Source organism: Myotis davidii, unplaced genomic scaffold (genome assembly GCF_000327345.1).
Source record: "Myotis davidii unplaced genomic scaffold, ASM32734v1 scaffold94, whole genome shotgun sequence".
Classification (NCBI taxonomy): domain Eukaryota; kingdom Metazoa; phylum Chordata; class Mammalia; order Chiroptera; family Vespertilionidae; genus Myotis; species Myotis davidii.
This window is the reverse complement of record NW_006285313.1, coordinates 2051018-2070251: the sequence shown is the minus strand read 5'-3', so window position 1 is coordinate 2070251 and position 19234 is coordinate 2051018. Positions and strand designations below refer to the sequence as shown.

The 19234-nt window shown below is 52.7% G+C and overlaps 1 protein-coding gene across 1 annotated transcript in view; it reads right to left on the bottom strand.

The window, feature by feature from the left end:
* Positions 1-19234, bottom strand: part of LOC102773593 (ankyrin repeat and BTB/POZ domain-containing protein 2) — a 156347-nt gene that overhangs the window by 31672 nt on the left and 105441 nt on the right. Inside the window, exon 2 of the mRNA XM_015559017.1 lies at positions 3511-3657. Coding sequence (XP_015414503.1) covers positions 3511-3657 — 147 coding nt within the window. The remainder of the gene's footprint in view (positions 1-3510; positions 3658-19234) is intronic.

Here is a 19234-nt window from a genome sequence, read left to right as displayed (position 1 = left end):
AAATGGGAGCGGCTCGGAAGGGCTCCCTAACTGGAACAGGGAGGCCAGGAAGGTTCGGGAAGGCCGTGGAGGCAGCAGGAGATGGGGGTCCCTGCACTTCTTGGCTCCAAGCCCAGCTACGTGTCATCAGTCTCTCTCAACAACCAGACAATCCCGATCAGGCATCTAAAAACGCACACTGCTCTGCACCCCTCATTTATGGCCAAAGAGAGGCGCTTGCGTTGGCTGTCCTCCCAGAGGGCTTTTCCTCCCGGCCCCTGAGATTTTCTAGGCTCCGTGATAGACATGAAGAGAGAGAAAATCTCATTCAGTCTTTACAACCACCCCTTAGGGGAGGCATTTCTGTTTTACAGACGAGGAAACAGGCTCACAGAAGTGAAATGATCTGTCCCAGTTGCACAACTAGCCTGTGAAGCAGCCAGGCCTGGAACTGGGGGCCCTGTGTTCCAGCCACTTGCCCTCGGCCGCTGCGCCACGGCCCCCTAGAGCGTGGTCTGCAGACTGTTACTGGGTCACAACAAGTTAATTTTAGAAATTTCAGAAATTTAAAAACAGCAACAACTCCATAGCAATGCCTATCTAATCTAATAATAAGAAAAAAAATTGGCTTGCGTTTCACATGTCTTTTAGTTTACTTTCCTGGACATTTATTTCTATTGTGTTTTATTACAGCTTCAGTCTGCACAGGGGGCAGGGTGGATGAAACCCCCAGCTAGTATGAGAAGCCTGGGCCCAGATTGGACACTCGGAGCTGCTTCTGGAAACTTCTTGGACTTGAGAATCACTTGATCCTAAGCTCAATGAAACCTCAGTCTGAAGCCCAAAACACCCACGGGGCGTGAAAAGCCCGCCCTTGCTGCTCGTTAATCACGAGAGCCTTGATCAGAGGTGCTGCAGGTTTCACTGTGGGCTGCCCACCCTCATTATGTGCCATCCAATAACACCAATAAAGCCAGCACAGAGTCTGGAGTGCAGCAGACTCCTCCATCTGGCTGCCTTTAAAAAGAGGGGTTTGGTTTTGTTTGTGTCTTATTTTCCCGCCATTGACATTTTCATGGGTAGAGAGGGACAGAGGAACACACAGGTGCCCAAGTTCCCATGCAGCTGGACCTGATGCAAGAAAGAAACTTCTTGACCTACCTGGCAGGCTGGGCTTGGCAAAGTGCAGGGAGCTGATGCCTGTTAAACCTGGGGTAAGGTTTTAGGTACAAGGTGCTCGGTGCCAAGTATCGCTAACCTCATTAAGATCTTTAGTCTCGGAGAGAGAAATTGCAATATCTGCCTCCACCTTGTCTCCTCCCTCCTTCACAGCGGGATGAGCAAAATCCCTGGTATCAGAGCGAGAGGGAGCGCGGGCAACTCGGTGCACGACACGGACTGTTTGGTTTTCGGTGAAAAGAGGCTACGGGGCTGCTTCTTCCCTTTGCCCTGAGGAGTAGCGGGGCCAGGATGTGGACCACTCCTAATGCACATGCACACACACGTGCGCACACACATACACACACACACGCACACACGCACACACACACCCCTGGCATCTGGTACTGTTCTGATCACTGGGCTATAGGACAGAAGGGGATAAAGCAGAGTCTCTATTCTCATGAAGCTGACAGGCCAGATGAAAGGTGACAAACGATTTACATGGGAATAGATGATAAATGTCAAGTGGCGATCAAGGCTTTGAAAAAACCAAAGCCATAAGAGAAAAGACAGAGGAATGAGAGTGGGTGCTCGTCCACGCAGGGTGCTCAGGGAAGGCCTAATAAGGTGCCATTTGGGCAGAGACTTGCAGAGCATTAAGGGGGAAAGGTCACAGGCACAGGGAACAGCTAGTGCAAAGGCCCCGGGGTGCGAGGTACGTGGCTACGAGGCTGGGAATCAGGCTGAGCACGGTCATCCAGATAAAGCCAGATCAAATACTCGATCGTGGGCTACAGTGAGGATACAGATTTCACTGAGTGAGCCTGGAAACCATAGCGGGCACGGAGGGGATGCTGAGCGGATGGGTAACAGAATCCAATTTGTGTTTTAAATGGCCCTGGCTGGGGCTGAGTTGGTAGCAGTGGAGGTGGTGCAAGGGGAAAACTAAGATCTGAGCAAGTTTCAGAAGGTAGGACCGTAGGACTCTGTCTCCGGAGTGAGGAGCAAGGACAAGCCTTCCCCTGAGGGAAGTTTCTGAGTGCCCCCTGGCCTGCAATGGACAGAGGCCGCGTAGGGAAGGACAAAGGCTCGGGGCCCAGCCTCGGCGTCAGCTGCCCGAGTGCTGGCGGCAAAGCTGCTAGCCACGTCCAGGGAGCCACAGTCCCACGTGAAAGAACTCTGCCAACAGCAGGCGTGTCGGGAGTCGAGCCCACGCCCTGATCCTTTTGCTGCCTGACTTGGGGGAAGTCACATTGCTCCTCTGAGCCTTTGTCACCGGGACACACTTTGCCGAGCTGCTCTGAGGAGTAAATGAGATCATGTGAGTGAGGTGCCCCATGGGGTGCCTTGCGCACAGTAGGTACTCAATGTTCAAAATGCAAAATAAAATCAAGGTGCCTTCCGATGGTCTGAGGATGAGTGCATCCCTCCCTGTTCTCGGGGCGGGCGAGTTTACCAAACACACCGAGCCCGCTTCCTGCACGTCCCTCGAGGGGCAGGGGACCCAGGTGGCCGTCCTGCCATCCCCCAGGAGACAGAGCCGGACGCCTGGCTTTCCCTCCCGGCCCCAAGTGCTGATCTGCTCTGTGACCTGGAGCCAGGCACCTTTGTTTCCTATCCTGGGAAGGGGAGGAAGAAAGAAGGGAGGAAGCTGCGTCCTAAAGAAATAGAAAGGTTTGCCATTCACTGTTCAGGGGCCAGAAAACTCCAAGAAATTATAAATAGAAAAGGCTGAGTGAAGCGCCATCTGCTCCAGCCGTGCGCTAGGGCCCCTGGGTGTGTGGCTGCCGCCGGGTGGTCGTGGCCTCAGGACACAGTGAGGGAGAAGTAAGGACGAAGATTGTGCAGTTTGATTTCTCAAATAACTTGGGTAGTGACCTTGACCGCAGAGCCCTGTGGAGCCAGGGCTGCTGTAGGGCTGAGGTGCCCTCCTTCACCCAGAGCGGCTCTGTTTTGACTTTCCCTTTTCTATGTTGAGGTTTAAGGGGTGCTTTCCTTTAAAAACAATACTGGTGGTAAATTCACTACTTTGGGGGCAGGCAGGTAAAATAAATGAGTGAAACAGGCCAACTCTAGAATAACGAGGTACGTGACAATGTAGGGGCACATGTCTGCTTAGCTGCCCACAGCCCCTCCCCATCGCTGCCACGCAGGAGGGGGGCCCAGTGTCCCCAGAACATCTGTGTACGATGAAGGCCCCATGCGGCCAAACCACATGGGACCGTGGGCCACCAGTGGGCAACCTCTGGCCTGGGAGGGCCGAGCTTCCAGGGAAGGCAAGAAGCGTGAGGCAGAGGAGGCCGGAACCCAGAAGCCAGCCTCATCCTCGCCTTCTCCCTGGGAGCCAGCTGGAGGGGGTGCCCCACGTACTCAGCTCGGAGATGCTCCCCACGCAGGTGGCCAGGAGGGACTGCTCCAGGGTCCGGAGCTCCAGCTGTGCGTAGGCATCGGCGCGCTCGTCCTGGCCCAGGGACCCGCCGTTGTAGGGGCTGAAGTACGCGGGCAGCGAGAGGACACCTGTGGGGAGACAAGACAGAAGGTCACCTCGGGGAAGCAGAGTGAAGCTCTCGGCAGAGCAGGGTCAGTGGCAGAGGTCAAGGCTCCACGTGGGGACGGCCGACTCTCACCGTGGACAGCGCTGCAGGGCCAGGGCGAGGAGTGGCCGGCTCGCAGGTGGCACTGAGCCAAGTGGAGACAGGGAGCTGCACAAGGAATGGCTACGGAGGCTGGTGGGCCACACAAGAACTCATTCACTCCTGCACTTCTGCTCTCACTGAACATTTGCAGAGTGCCTCGCCCAGCCCGGGCGCGGGGCGACTTTCAGGGTGCCGGGGTGACAAGGAGGCCTGGCTCTGTCTTCCTGGAGCTCAGGGGACGGTTGTGTCAGGGTCAACCTCCACCTGGCGGCCTAACGGGTGGCACCGCCCCAGCCTCTCACTTCCTGTACTGCCCCCCGCCTCCTTCTTCCAGCCACCAGCGGCCCTGGGAGAAACCACAGAGAAAGATGCTGCCTGCTCCCCTCCAGAAGGGACCCGTCCCGTCCCAGCCGATGGCCAAGCCCAATTAGTGTTTTTCATTAGCACTTCAGCGGCCGAGGAGCCGAGCTGTCAGCGTCAGACCCCCAGGGGGACAGCAGTACATTTCTCCGACTCACTGTGTGGCTTCTTAGAAAGCACCAGACAAGCAAAATCAGCCCGGCTTAAAATTACATGTGGGTTCTTCAGAGCATGTGGTCACAGACATTCCCAACGTTTAGTGACGGCTGTTTCTTTGATCAATGCCTTATTGTCCACTCACCCTGATTTTTTTTTTTTTTTTTTAAGGAAAAAACCCACAGGAATTTAATCAGTTTTGAGGAAATGTCTTCAAATTCCTAGAGATAACTGGAGGCCCTGGGAAGTGGCCAGATGTGCGTTAGAATTCCCTGTCCTAAACCCAGAAACGGGACGGGGATGAGGACAGCCGCGGGGCGTGCAGGGGCGCTGTGGAGACAGGGCCGCAGAGCCGGGCTCTGTCACTTAACCGGGCGGCCTGATGGCGGGCAAGTTACCTCATTTCTCTGTGCCTCCGACCGCTCCCACGTGTGTTAACTGGGGATGAGGAACATGCGCAGCTTGCAGTGCGGCCCTGAAGGGGAACTGAGTTGCTGCCCATCGACCCTCGGACAGCGTGTGGCTCAGAGTAAGTGTTCTGTGTGCTGGGGATGCAGGCTTTGCTCACACTCTCTCATTTTTCTTTCAACTGGGTAGGCACTGCTGTCTCCATGTTACACACTGGGAGATGGACGTGCAGAGAACTGAACAACTTGTCAACTAAGTAGCAGAGCTGGGATTCGAACCTGGGTCTGACCAACTCTAGGTCATGCAACTCAACCCTCTGAAAGCCCAGATCCAATGAGCACACCTCCCAAGCTCTCCTACTGGGCTGAGCCCTGTGTGTCCCTTTCCTGGGTCAAACGCACATGGCAGGCTTCCCCCTCCCCCAGATCCTGACCACTCTTAGGTTCAGCCGCCGGTCAGCCCTGCCCTCCCAGCGTGCCCTTCCCTTGACCCGGCTCCCTGCCCTCCTTGCTGCCTCACTGCCGCTAGGCACTGCCCATCTCCCTTTGCCCCTTTTGATGGCAGCGGACCCTCCCATCACATCCGGCTCACGGCTCACTGACTTGGCCAAGCACTTCCTCAGAGCTGTTTCCAGTGGGAGGCGGAGGAGGGCATGACTGGGATCCCCCTGCCCTGTTCCAAAGCAGAAACTCTTGCTGGCAGTGGAGTGCCCGTTAGGAAAAGCTGGGAACATTCAAACAAGTGAACCAGCGAGAACACGCACACACATACCGTGAGCTAACCCCACGGACAGCCCGGACACCAGGAAGGTTCCTACACGGCTCTGTCCCCGGGCGGGCTGGCTCCTCCTCTCTTCTCTGTTATTAATCTCCAGGAACCACACAGGGGACATGTGGATCACATTTGCAGTGCTTACAGCAAGGGAATAGGAAAGTCAGCTGATTTGTCAAAGGATTCCCAGAGAGAAATGTTCTGTCAATGGATCTAGTAACAGGAGCTGGCAGCTCCATTAATAATAGTTCCCATGTTCCCAGTCATCACCCACCCACGGGGATTTTCACTTAATACTGTGGCAAAAGTAATTATGAACCGATTATTAATAATTGATAACATCACAGCTTTTACATAGTACCTTTTGCTCTTAAGAGGCTTAAAAGCACTTCCTCAAAGTGCTTTGTTCCTCGAGTAACGTATTCCTCCGGTGAGGTTGGTAGGGCAGCCATCATGGTTAACAGTCTCGTTTTCAATAACTGTTAGTGAGGGCTGATTCTGTGCCAGGCACTGTGATAACTTACTTGCATGATCACATAGAAGCCCCCAAGACTTTGTGAGGTACCCATCCTACCCATCTTACAGGTGAGAAATCCAAGGCTCCCCAAAGGTAAGTGACTTGCCCTAAGTTATGGAGGGTCGGAAACTGACCTGGGGCTAAAATGTCAATCTCCTGATTTCTGAAATAAAATGATGTGCTACTCCCCATGTCCTTTAGTTAAACTGCACTGGAATATCTGCAAAAAGAGGGGTTCTGCTTGGGCCTTGGTTTGATAACTTCAAAGACCCAGAAATCTGACTTTCCTTCTAATGGGTCCCCAGGCACCTCCAGCCAAGGTCCCTGGAGGTCTCCCCTGAAACTTGAGAGAAGGCTGTCTGCTTCTGTTCATTCTGCAAGCAGTTCCACAGTTTGTCTTCCAAACCCGCTCCTTAAGAAAGTGTTTTTTTACGTCAATTGAAATTCTCCTCTCTCCCACATAAGCCCGCTCCTCAGAAGTTCTCACTGGAAATGGAAAATATTTGCTTTAAATTCTCTTAACACCTCGAGGCCTTCCTTGCCCCACACAAATTCCCAGCTGTGTGATGCAGACCCGGGGCGAAGTCCCTGTAAAAAGAGATTCCAAGAAAAAAGAAAAGGAAAAGAAAGGAAGGGCATTTTTTTTTTCTATTTAGTAAAATCCCTAGGAAAAAAACTGCTTATTTTAGTTAGTCATGATGAAAAAGAAAGCATGCTGGAATGTTTCCCTCGACCCCTTTATCAGTCAGACACCCCCAACCAAGCCCCGTTGAGCTGTGTAAGTTACAGAGAACCCCACACGCATCGCTCAGGTCAGGATGGGGAGATGGAGCCCCGAGGGTGAGGCAGTGAGCGTGCCCAGCCAACCTGTGCCTCCTCCCACAGACCCAGCCTTTCCGTGGAAACAGTGCCACCCTAGGTGCCCTGACTGCATGCAAAGCCTCCACATTTCCCAACGTGTACACAGAACCATCCTCTTCCGTCACTTTGCTCTTCTCAGCCTGGTTGCCCAACCCTTGAATCTGGGAACTCATTATCTCATTCCCCAAAGCGCTGCCTCCTCCTCGGCCCATGCCTCTCCGAGTACAGCGAGTGCAGCGCCACAGCTGCCCAGTTGTCCAACGACAGACCTGTGAGTCATCATCCTTATCAACTCCCTCCCTGCTCCCACGCATCCCATCAACAAAGTCTTGCTCCTTTACTCCCTTAAAATTCCAAGTACCTGTCCCTGCTGTGCCCCAGTCCGGCCACGTCAGCCCCCCTGGCTGCTGGGGCAGCCCCCGCCTGCCTCCTGCCTCCAGTCTCCCCTGCCCCTCCCCTCCTTTCCTCCCTCCGGGCACCTTCCCCTGGAGCTTGCCCTCTTCCAGGCCTTCCCCACTGCCCCTGGGAAGAAGCTTAAACTCCCTTCCACAGTGAAGCGATGCCGCTCTCATTTCTTTCTCTGAAATTTAGAAATGAAAATCATTCTGCCAGTAAACGGGGAAATTCCCAGCACCTCCCAGGAAGCCAGTCGAGTGGAGAACCTGCACACCTGACCGCGTTTCTCAGCGCTGCTTTCCCAGCCTTGGCCCCTGGGCTGGGCTCCAGCTCTGGGTTTGGAAAAGCAACAATTATGCGTGATTTTCCACCAGCGCCCAGAGGGGGCGCCAGTGAGTTAGATGGGGACCCGCTGTGCAGAACCCTGGAAACCCCGCCTCTTGCTGGTGGTTGCCAACCAGGAATTCAACCTGGGTTTCAGCTTGTAGAGGCGCTGGCTTCTCCAAGCCAGCACCCAGCCAGAAGCAGATGGGCTGCACACGGGGCTGACAAACCGGACTTTGAGTGCAAAGGTTTTCCAGGAGCAGGGCTTAGCCCGAAGGCCTATCAACAGGCCTGCTTCCTTCTCTCCTCTGTGCAGCCTGGGGGCTGACTCGATGGCTTCTCAAGCCTCCTGCAGCTTGGGGACCCCCCACTCCCCGGGCTCCTCTGTGTGCTCTACCGTCTACCCCTCCACGCCCGCCCCCCTTTCACCCCTTCATTTACCTTCTGAGCTGTCAACAACAGGAACGAATAGGCCAGATCTTGTTTTTACCATTTCCTACGGTTTAATTCCCCCCCCCCCCACAGCTATAACACCCTCCCCTACTCGCACACAATTTTAAATGTAAAGAAAATATTTCGTGCGCGTGTGTGTGTGTGTGAAAACTGGATCGATTTATAGTTCAGCTTTTCTGAGCAGCCATCAAAAGCCATCAAGACTGTAACATAACTGTCCCCTCAACTCAACATACCATGACCGGCTCTGTCCCCAGAGTTGTGAACGTTCTTCTTGGGCCACTGTGACTGCAGTGGGCCCAGCTACCTGTGCAGGCCTGTGTGGCTAGCACCCTCGGCTCAGGGAACCTCATTTGTGAGGACAGCAAAGACCACGCCAGCCTCCTGCTTCCTTAGAATGAAACCGGGATGCGGAGGATTACTCCTTTATTGCCCTGGTGAGGGAACTTGGCGGGGCTTCTTCTGCAGTTTTCTTAGGAACTGGAAGCCTGGGCGGGGTTCAATCCATAAGCTTCTGAAAATAAAAGTTATATTGCCCCACTGAACGGCTTCCAAATAGCCCACACAATCCAACTCTTATTTTTTTTTTAAAAAAGCGTTTCCATTCTCTGATCTGCAATTTTATATATAGTATGTCTAATGCTCAGTTGTATGTTAGTCATACAAAGTGCTGAAAACTTAAAGCGCAGACATTATTCAGAGAGACCCAAGTGAAATAGAAGGGCTGTTGATTCTAAAACAACCTCACTGAATGGAATTTCTCCTGAGAGTCCAAATCTAAAGAAGTTGGTGTGTGTGTGTGTGTGTGTGTGCGCACGTGTATGTGTGTGTGTGTTGGGGGGAGGGTGTTGAGACAAGGGGGAGATGAAGGAAATAAGAAGAAAAGCCTGGACGTGGAATGAAATATGCCTGACTGGTGAGCTGTCAATCATCCATGTAAAAATGATTCATCAAGAATAACTGAGCACAGCCGGCATGGCTCAGTGGTTGAGCGTTGACCTATGAACCAGGAGGTCAGGGTTCAATTCCCAGTCAGGGCACATGCCTGGGTTGTGGGCTGGATCCCCAGTGTGGGGCGTGCAGGAGGTAGTCAATCAATGATTCTCTGTCATCATTGATGTTTCTATCTGTCTCTCCCTCTCCATTCCTCTCTGAAATCAACAAAAATATATTTAAAAAATTAAAAATAAAGAATAATCGAGCATGGGACCACTCTACAGTGAGACCCAAGAGTTCAAGTAAGGAGAAAATGTTGCGAGGAAGGGAGAAGAGTGGGTAGGGTGGGATCTAAATTGAGATTGGAAGCAGGTTTTAACTATGGGTTCATAATGAACGGAGAGGGGTTAGCACACACTTAGTAGTATTCTATGCCAGGAATGGAGGAACTGGCATTTGAGCCGCCACAAAGACCCCAGCAGTGGTTCTATTACTATTAGCTAGCAGGTGGTATATTACTGCCCTATTTACCAACGAGGGCCGCTGAAGTTTAGATGGGCTAAGGGCACAAAGCTAGCAAAGGGTGCAGGCGGGAGTGAGACCCACCCTGTCTGAGACTTGGGTCCACAATGGTAACCACTACACCACACTGCCTCTCCCATGGGGCTCCCCCTATTCGAGCCCAGGGACAGAACACTTCCTTCACCCCCACCCCCACCCCCAGTCTGATGAGCACTGCACTTCCCCCTTCTTGAAGGTCAGGAAATGGGAAGCAGACACAATCGAGCTCTGGGTGACACCTCACCCTGGCAAGCGATCAGAAAGACCGCGCGCTAAAGGTGGTCTTCGGTTAAGGCAGGCCCAGGGCCGAGCGCTCACCAGGAAACAGTAAGTAACAATGCACATCTGTGACTGCCAGGGAGTCCGGGCCAGAGAACCCAGGGCGAGCAAAAAGGCAACACGCTCCCTGCCAGCACCCCAATCTCTCTAAAAAGGTGGGGAAAGGCAAACCTCACCACGGATACTGGGCTGGACCTCACCTCCCTTCGAATCCTTGGCTGTTTCAGGCCTGATGGGGTGGACCTGCTTGGGGAGCTGGTCTTGGGGCTGCCTCTTTCCCCTCCAACTGGCAGCTCCTCTGACCTCCGACCTCAGGGCTGGCTGTCCCAATTCTCCAGGGGCTCCAAGCAGGGTGAGGATTTAGAGGGCAGATGGGGGCCACTGAAACACTGTATAATAGCCCAACAAAGCAGGGGGGGGGGCGGTGACTCCAGAATCCCCACTACAAACACTGGGTCCTTGGCTTTTGGTGATTTGTTTAATTAAAGTACATGTCAGTCTGTCATAGATCCCAAGGGTGAATAGTGGGGCCTGTAGAACAAACTAGTAGGGATCACAGATTGCCGCTTAGTTTTTTTTTTTTTCTGAAGAAAGAAATATGAATAAAACACAGTGTACTCACGGCCATTTCTCCCCTGCAAGAGTAAAATGAAGCCGGAGTAACCGAGCAGCTCAAGGCCAGGATTAAACCTACAGGTGAGCTCTGGGAAAACCAGCCACAGTCACCACATTGGGCAGCGAGGAGCAGGAAGCTCGTGGCCAGCTACTGAGCTCTTTCCTGCGGGAAAAGATCTCCAAGGGGCTTAGGACACTTTTTAAGAGATTCTGGTGGCCTCTTTCCAAAGTTTAGCTGTAACACATCAGGGATTTGAGTGACCCAGGAAGTGAGCGTCTTAGAACTGCTGCCTCTTAAAAGAAGAAAAATCTACAACGTGACTACGGTCCTTTGTCAAATGTCATCCTCAACTTGTGTGTGTGTGTGTGTGTGTGTGTGTGCGCGCGCGTGTGCGCGCCCGTGTTCACAGTGATTCCTGTGAGCCAAGGGCAACCTTGAGCCACTATGGTATAAAGGCAACACATTCAAAACACACACACACACACACACACACACACACACACACACAGTAAATGGAAGATGTGAGGATGGAGACAGATGAGTAAAGTCATCACCCTAAAATACCGGGCTTTTCCCCACCAATGCACACTGCCACAAGGTAAGAGTGGTTCCCTCGGTGCCAGCATTATAAAAAGGTTTTGAACTACTGTGCTTCCTAACCTCTGTAAGTGAATGAGCTATATTGGTGTAGTAAAAGTGAATACGGTAAGGGAAATGGGGGATGGGAATGATGTATTTAGAGGAAGAAGAGAGTGATAGGATGTTTCTTCAGAGCGAAGGAATGTCCACAATTTCTAGTATGGCAGATAATTAGTTACTGGAAATTAAATTTTTAAAAAAATATATATTTTATTGATTTCTTACAGAGAGGAAGGGAGAGGGATAGAGAGTTAGAAACATCGATGAGAGAGAAACATCGATCAGCTGCCTCCTGCACACTCCCCACTGGGGATGTGCCCGCAATCAAGGTACATGCCCTTGACAGGAATCGAACCCACGACCCTTGAGTCTGCAGGCCGATGGTCTATCCACTGAGCCAAACTGGTTAGGGCTGGAAATTAAATTTATATATATATAAAAAAGGGAATGTTAAAAACACACACACTATAATCTTACTTGTGAAGAGCCCAGAATGGGAATCCATCGAACATAAAAGATAGTTATTTCTCATAGGAGAATTTTAGATGAGTTTTTCCCTCCATTATTATTCATCCTGTTTTCTACTGATTAAATAATGATTTATGAAAGTCAAGTTCTTATGCTGTCCACCTTGAACTTCTACAGTGCTCTATGTCAACTATGTCTCAATACAAATGAAAAATGTGTTTTAATACAACTAAAAGCATTGTTACAACTACTGCAGGCTCATGGAAGCAAATAAGGAAAATCTGATTGTTTTATAGAAATACTACTAAAAAAATAAGGGATAAGGGTAATTCTTTTGGAAGAAACCTGGGCAGACACCATTCTACATTGCTAACCAGGAGGTGAGATTTTGTCCACATCCCTCATGCCAAGAACTGGCCCTTCTGAGAGGCAGCCCTTCACCTGGCAGGTGGGGCTGACTCAGGCTGGCTCGGGGCTGCATCAGCAGTGGGATTTCCCGTGGCATCTTGCCACCTCCGGGCCCAGCTGTGTGCTCACTGCACTGAGACCGTGTGATCATGACGCAGCCACGCGGCCACCTGCACCTCCGACCCCTGCCACGTGCTGGGATCTGAGAACAGGTAGGGCGGGGGGAAGTTCTCACGCCACACAGCCAGAATCACCAGGCGCAGAAAAGGAGCCTCCCACAGCCAACACTGGAGAGGGAGTACAGGTGGGCCGGGAGGTGGGAGAGGAAGCCAGGCTCGTGCTGGGAGTGACTCCTGGGCTGCACCCCAGGCGAGGGAGCAGGGCTGCCGGCAGGAAAAACTGAGTAGTGGGCCAACTGTCAGCCCAGCGGGCTGGAGAGGAGTCATTGAGCACAGGCACCCACAATGAGCACAAGAAACTCCTTGGGGTTTTTTACTTGAAAAAGATACAAGTGCCACAAGGTCTGGGGCAGATGGCCAAGGTGTATATTAACAGAGCACAAATGCGTTAGTCAGAACTGCACAGCGCTGGAGCCCTTCTGCAAACGGAACCTGTTTCCGACGGCTTTGGTTTCCATCTCAAAGGGCTCTGACCATCAGACGATTTAACAGCATGAGTCAGAGGGGTGAGGGCTCAACACGCAGCTTTGCCTCTTACGAGCTGTGAGACCTTGGACGAGTTTCTTACCCCCTCTGAGCCAAAATCCGCTCGTCTGTGTCTTTGTGCCTAATAATAGCTCCTGATTTAGAGGACTGAGAATTAAAAGTAAGCATTTGGCAAAATACCCGACACCCAGAGAGCATGGAGTGAATGGAACTGTCCTTTAAATGGCCGTGCTAAGTCCTGGGGCCAGTGGCTGTGGGATTCAGCCACTGGTACCCTATATTCATTACGTATTAGCATCAGGAGGGGGAGATGGACCCAGGCCAAGCTACCCTCTTATTTTCCTAAAGGCCACTGTGGTCTATGCTGGTAAAGAATCATGCTTGCCCTGGCTGGTTTGGCTCAGTGGACAGAGCGTCAGCCTGCAGACGGAAGGGTCCCGGGTTCAATTCCACTCAGGGGCGCATGCCCGGGTTGCAGGCTTGGTCTCCAGTTGGGTGCATGCAGGAGGCGGCCGATCAGTGGTTCTCTCTTATCATTAATGTTTCTATCCCTCTCTCCCTCTCCTTTCGTCTCTGAAATCAGTTAAAAAAAAAAAAAAAAAAAGAACCACGCTTTACTCAGCACAGATGGGCCATTTATTCTGCAGTCATTCACTCACTCATTTACTCAATAACTGTTTATTTTGATGACCTAATAATGTACCAGAAGTGGCTGTGCTCTGGGGACATAAAAGTGATGTCTGCAATCTCATGACAGACGGCACACCAGCCAACTCAATATTGCACGGACTACGACAGGGTCAGTACAAGGGGAAGGATCTCTAAGCCAGACCACCTGGGCTTAGTGTCCAAGAAAGGTTCCTGCAGGGACTGAGAGGAGAGGCTATGAGTGATGGGTGGAGCCTGACAGGCCTTCGGGGAGGGACCAGGGTGGACGGTGCCAGTCACACAGTCTAAGGCCTGGGACTCTGTTCTGAGGGCAATGAGGACCCCCAGTAGGGGCTTAAGCAGCTGAGAGGCAGGGCCGTGCATACGTTTAGACAGAGAAGCCAGGCAGCCCTGTGGGAAGGGGGTGGGAGGGTAGGTGACAGAGCCCACGGAGGCGGTTACACCTCCTTCTTTGCTGTGGATCTCACAGCCCCAAATCTACCCAGGCCGCCGCCTGGGCTCTCACTTCAATAACGCTGCTCATTCCTGTTCGCTAAGCTCTAAGCACTTACACATCAGAGACAGAAGTAGCAGATGATACGTTTCGGAACAAAAACTCATTAAGAGATCATTGTTAAGCCTAAATAAGCGGAAGCCATGTTTGACCACCTTTCAAACTGGTGATGTTCCTGGATCAACTTGAGGCCGTCAGTAGATTTCCATCTATCGGGCTCCAAGAGGGAACTCACCCAGGAAGGGGGGGGGGGGGTTGTACAACTCGTACCTTGAGTTCTGGGCCAGAATAGACGCCCCAGCACTGAGTGCGCCGGAGACACCAGGGCCCAGAAGTGGCATCACCCTTTCGTAACTCACATGGTGCGCACCCGCGCATACCCGCCTGCCGCACAGAGCGGGCGGCCTGCAGGCAGTCAGCAAACCCGAGACAGAGAACACATCCTCCAAGGCCTGGGACTCTCTGTGTCAAGGTTGACTGATGGCGTCAAACTCGCAACATGTCTCTGAGTAGGCTCCGGGAATGTTCTCGCTGCAATTCCCATCATTCGTTCCCTTAGCCGAGGGTTTGTCACACGCTCACTCGTTACACGGAGCGCGGAGCTAGGGATGCAGAGGTAAGACCCAGGAGCCTGCTCAGAGGGGAGGAAAAACACACAACGAATTAAAACGCAACCTTGCCCAGTGCTGGAGGAGGGGCCTGCAGAAGGTACTAGAAGTTTGGAAGGAGTCTAAAGAGAGGGCTTGCTTCATGGACAAGGGAGGGAAAGGAAAAGGATGTGTCAGAAAGCCCTGCTTCCTCCGAGAACCCCAGCGGGACCTCGCAGATTACAAGATGCCAACAGTCTCCTGGGCATCTCATGGCTGAGCGACATCACGCAGCACGGGAGGGAGTTGAAGGGGAGAAGGAGGCTCATTGACAGAAAGGAGGTGCCTGCAGTACACTCGTTCCCAGGATGGGGACATTCTGAACCTCGCTGCGTCATTCCCAGGATCTCGAAGGACACCATGACCTTTCTCTGCTAAGATATACGAAAAGTCACTGGAAGCTTGAAACTGTGCTGACGCACTCAGTGACCTATCCAGTGCCATTCCTTCTCCTCCTGTCGGGAAGGTTACGTGATATGAACCACCTTCCCCAGGCACCCTTACCGCGGTGCAACCTAGTTTATGGACAATGGGATGAGAGGGTAGGTTACAGAGCCCACCCTCCCATCCCACCCCTCAAAGCAAGCCCTAAGCATCGTGTGGGAGGTGAGGAACCCCATCTTCCACCTGGGCCTGCTAGAGAGGTGACCTTAACAAGGCCCTGTAACAGCAGTATCCTCGTCTCATTCTTAATTTGAAAACCAGGTCTCCCCAGAATGGAATCAGAGCTGCAGGAAGATGTGGGGGTTTCTCACAGGTGTCTGGATTACAGCCTCTCCATCTCAGAGGGCTTGGGGAGAAGTCCTTTCCACCAGGCAAAAGCCAGGCCCCTCCAGGGCTTTCCACAACCCAAACAGGAAGGTCTCTGGTTCAGGCTCCACGGGCCCCAGAGGGCAGGCTTCTCTGTCCCGCTGCCTGGGCCCGGGGCCTGGGTCTGCCTGCGGAGCTGGATGTGACCCCGTGTGCTTCAACGGCAACTCTGGGCTTTGGCCGGATTCCCTCGCTGTTTGTTTTACAAACTCCTACTTATAGTCTCAAATTAGGCTCATTAAAAAGCCTGCTCCCCATAGGGCTGTAAATGTCACACGGACAAGCAGAGAGTGAGTTTACGAGGCCGCGTGCGATCTGCCCACCAAGACCGCGCTGGGACCCAGTGGAAACACTGAATCAGCCTGTTGGGGCAGAGCCCCTTCCCGCCCCCTCCCCGGCCCCCTCCCCGATCGAAGGCCGCGGGCAGCAGGCCAGACGAGAGCAGACAGGGCATGTCCTTCCCAGACAGCTGGGCCGCATCTTCCTCGGATCTGAGCTGCACTGACAGAGGGGAAGGCACGCTGCCACTGCGAAACCCTCCGCTCCCTCGTCCTTTTCTCACTTCTTCATTTGAAGCACCCCGTTCTATTTACATTCCCCCCACAACCACCACTGTAAGCAGAGGCTGCTGCCAGTGCAACATTCACATACACACAAACACTCATACACACACACACACACTCACATACACACACACTCATACACACTCACACTCACACACACATACACACACACTCATAACTCTCACATACACGCACGCACACTCACACACACGCACGCACACTCACACACACACACACACTCATAACTCTTTCACACACACACACACACACTCACACACACACTCACTCACACACACACACTCACACACACTCTTCTGCCTTGGGCAGATTAACCTTACTTTCCAGGGGGTGTTTCTCCTGCTTGGGTGGCCTCCGTTCTGGTTCTAGCTCTCAAAACTGCCACCTCTGCTGTGCAGAGGATGCCCCTGTGGGGGGTCGTGCCTGCCAGGTGGAGGCTGGGTGAGTGCGGTGCACAAAAAAGTGGTCTCTCACTCCCCAGCATGTCTCATTACCCGAATCACTGACCAGTCAGCATGCCCCAAATTATACCCAGGCGGAAGCAATATGTCACCTCGGAGATCTAACCGTCCACCCCTCGAGCCGCCTGCCAGATGGCTAAGGTGAAGAAGAATCAAAACCTTTTAACCTTCTTGGCTAAGGTTCAGAAGCTAACGTCTCCATCCTAGGGCTTGATTCAAACACGCACAGATAACACCTCCCCTACCCCTGCCCCCAAGTACACGAGCAGAACACACCGTGTATTAATACAGCCAAGGCTGGAAGGACTGCAGAACCCACACAGCCTCCGATCACACTCGTGCACTCACTGCCCATCTTTAATCTGCTGCCCTTGTGTCACCTGTTCTCCCCCCACTCCCACCCAGTACATACAGCCTCTCTGATCGGGGCTCTGGCACTCCGCACAACACCCTAACGTAGCTATCTGAGGGCACAGTCCCACTGAACACGCACTCACTTCCTCCTAAGAGGGCCCATGGGTGGCTCGGACTGCTAGAAAATTCTTATTTAATTCAATGCTGTTGTGTTGCAGCTTCTACTCCCCCCCGCCCCTCACACCCGATCCTGTGTCCATATCAGTAAGTCTATCCCACCGTCCCACCATTGCTTTGGAAGAAAAGAGGATGATCCACACGCCCCTTTCTGAATTCTGAAAGGCTCATGATTACCGCTGCAACCCTGGTGTCTCCCCCATTTTTGTCCCTCCTCCTTCTACCCAGTGACTGGTCACCACCTTCTTCCCAGTGGCTCCTCTGACCATAGTGCAGCGATTGTGAGCATCAGTGGCTCCTCCGTTACTTGCTGCGTAGCCTCGGCCGCAGGACACCTTCTCTCAACCTTGGTTTACAGGCAGAGATCTGTAAAATGGGGGTAACACCTACTCCTGAGAGCAAGAGTGAGGATCCAGGAGACAACATAGATGTGAGCTCAGGGCAGTGCCGGGCACAGAGGGTGCTCTTGTCTGGGCCACTGTCCCCACAGGCTCATTATGGTCTAACACCTGGCCCTCTGTCCTTCTCCCAGGGTACTCGGGCTCTGAGAGGGAATGGTCAGTGCTACCGACAACCTCTCACTAGATGGCCAGCTTATGAAGAGCAGAAGCTATAACTGTCATCTTATCTCTCCAGTTGTGAGAACTTGGTCAATGCTTAGTAAGTAGGGAAAACCATGGTCAGAAAACACACATGTATTTGAGCTTTAAGCCTTTGTAAAAACTGGACACTCAATATTAATGCAAACCAAAATAATGGCTTTGGCTTCAGATGGAGTTACAAGTTAAAGAAAAAAAACCAAAAAAACGTATTGGGGACACAGTCTCCTCCAGCCGCACAGGGAATGAGACGGCCACCAGGAGGGCAGACGCCCAGGGCAGAGGCCAGCCGGGCGCTGGCTGCTCTGGCGCAGACATTAGAGCAGAACAGAGAGAGGGCGGGCGCGTCTGTCTGGCCTCCCAGCCCAGGCCTCCCCGGCGCGGTCCTGGTCCTGGTCCCGGTGCTGGTCCCAGTCCAGAGGACAGAGCACTGAAGTATGGTCTGCAGGGTCCCAGGAAGTTTGTAAACAACAGCTCTGACGCCACCCTGGGTTTGCAGACCGCAGAGCCCACCCTGCTGGCCCCCAGCGTTCCTCCTCCTTTGCCTTAAAAAGGAAGAGAGGGAGACAGAGAAGAGGAGGGAAGTGGGAGAAAGAAACAGAGAAGAAAGTGTCCGTCCGAAAAATAAACACGTGCTACACGAGAGCTTTGAGCTTAGAAGCCCCGTGACACTTCCATTAACTACAAGATTTAGAAGAAGCCACTGCCGATTTGATTTCTATTTCAAGTAAACACTGGAAATGGCTTGGCAGAGCCCGCTGTCCTCCACCCGGGAGCCCAGTCTCTGGAAGGGGCGGTTTTAATGGAGGGGCTGTCCCACGGGAATGGTAAGCAAAACCAACCGCCTCCTTCGGGAGCCGGGAGCCGGCGAGGGGAGGACTCGGAGAAGGACTCTGGGAGGTGATGGTGTCCTGTTTCAGCATAAGAACACCGACACCGCAGAGGTGAGCAGCTTGCCCAAGAGCACACACCCTTCCCTGCGCCACTGTAGGGAACCTGGGCCCAGCATATAGGTCAATATTGGTGTGTTTTCACATTGAGATGTAAGTCACATATCATAAAGTTCACCCTTTGAAAACGTACGGTTCAGGTGTTTAGTGTATTCACAGAATTGTGAAACCATAACCACTATTTAATTCCAGAATATTTTCATCACTCTCCCCCCCCAAAAGAAACCCTGTACCCAATAGTCACACCCCATTCTCCATATTTAGCCCCCAACCCCCAGACCTGACACACACACACACACACACACACACACACAGCTTTTACATTTCCCTGTGACGACCATTCTGATCAGAGAAAGGAGAGGCTGGGCCTGTGAACCTGGGGACACCACAGTCCACTCCTGCATTCAGAGCTCATAAGTTCTCCGACCACCCCAAGGGGCAGCACAGATCAGTGAAGGAGAATCCGAGGGCCACACTGAGATTCGAATGCCGGGTCAGTCACTCACCAGGGCTGCCGGACAAGTCCTGGGCCTTTCTGCGGTAAAATGGGCCACCAATACCTACAGTGCCTTACGGGGTGCTGTGAGGGCCCAGTGAGTCTAGGACAGTGCCTGGATCACAGGACAGGCTGAGAATGGTCCCTGGAGCCGCAGGGTGGACAGGGAAGGTCTAATGCATGGATGATGGGGAAGCCTGTCCCCTCAGGATCCCTGGATGATGACAGTTCCCTCCCTAAAGCATCTGTGACCATTTATTGGACTGTTTACACCACCACCACCCTGTCCCTAGGCAGGGACTAAGGGACCCTGCGTGGTGTCCACCTAAAGCTGTTGATTTGACTGCCTCTTCTAGCCCCTTCCCTCTTATTTTTATTACAAAACTTTAGTATATATTTGGCT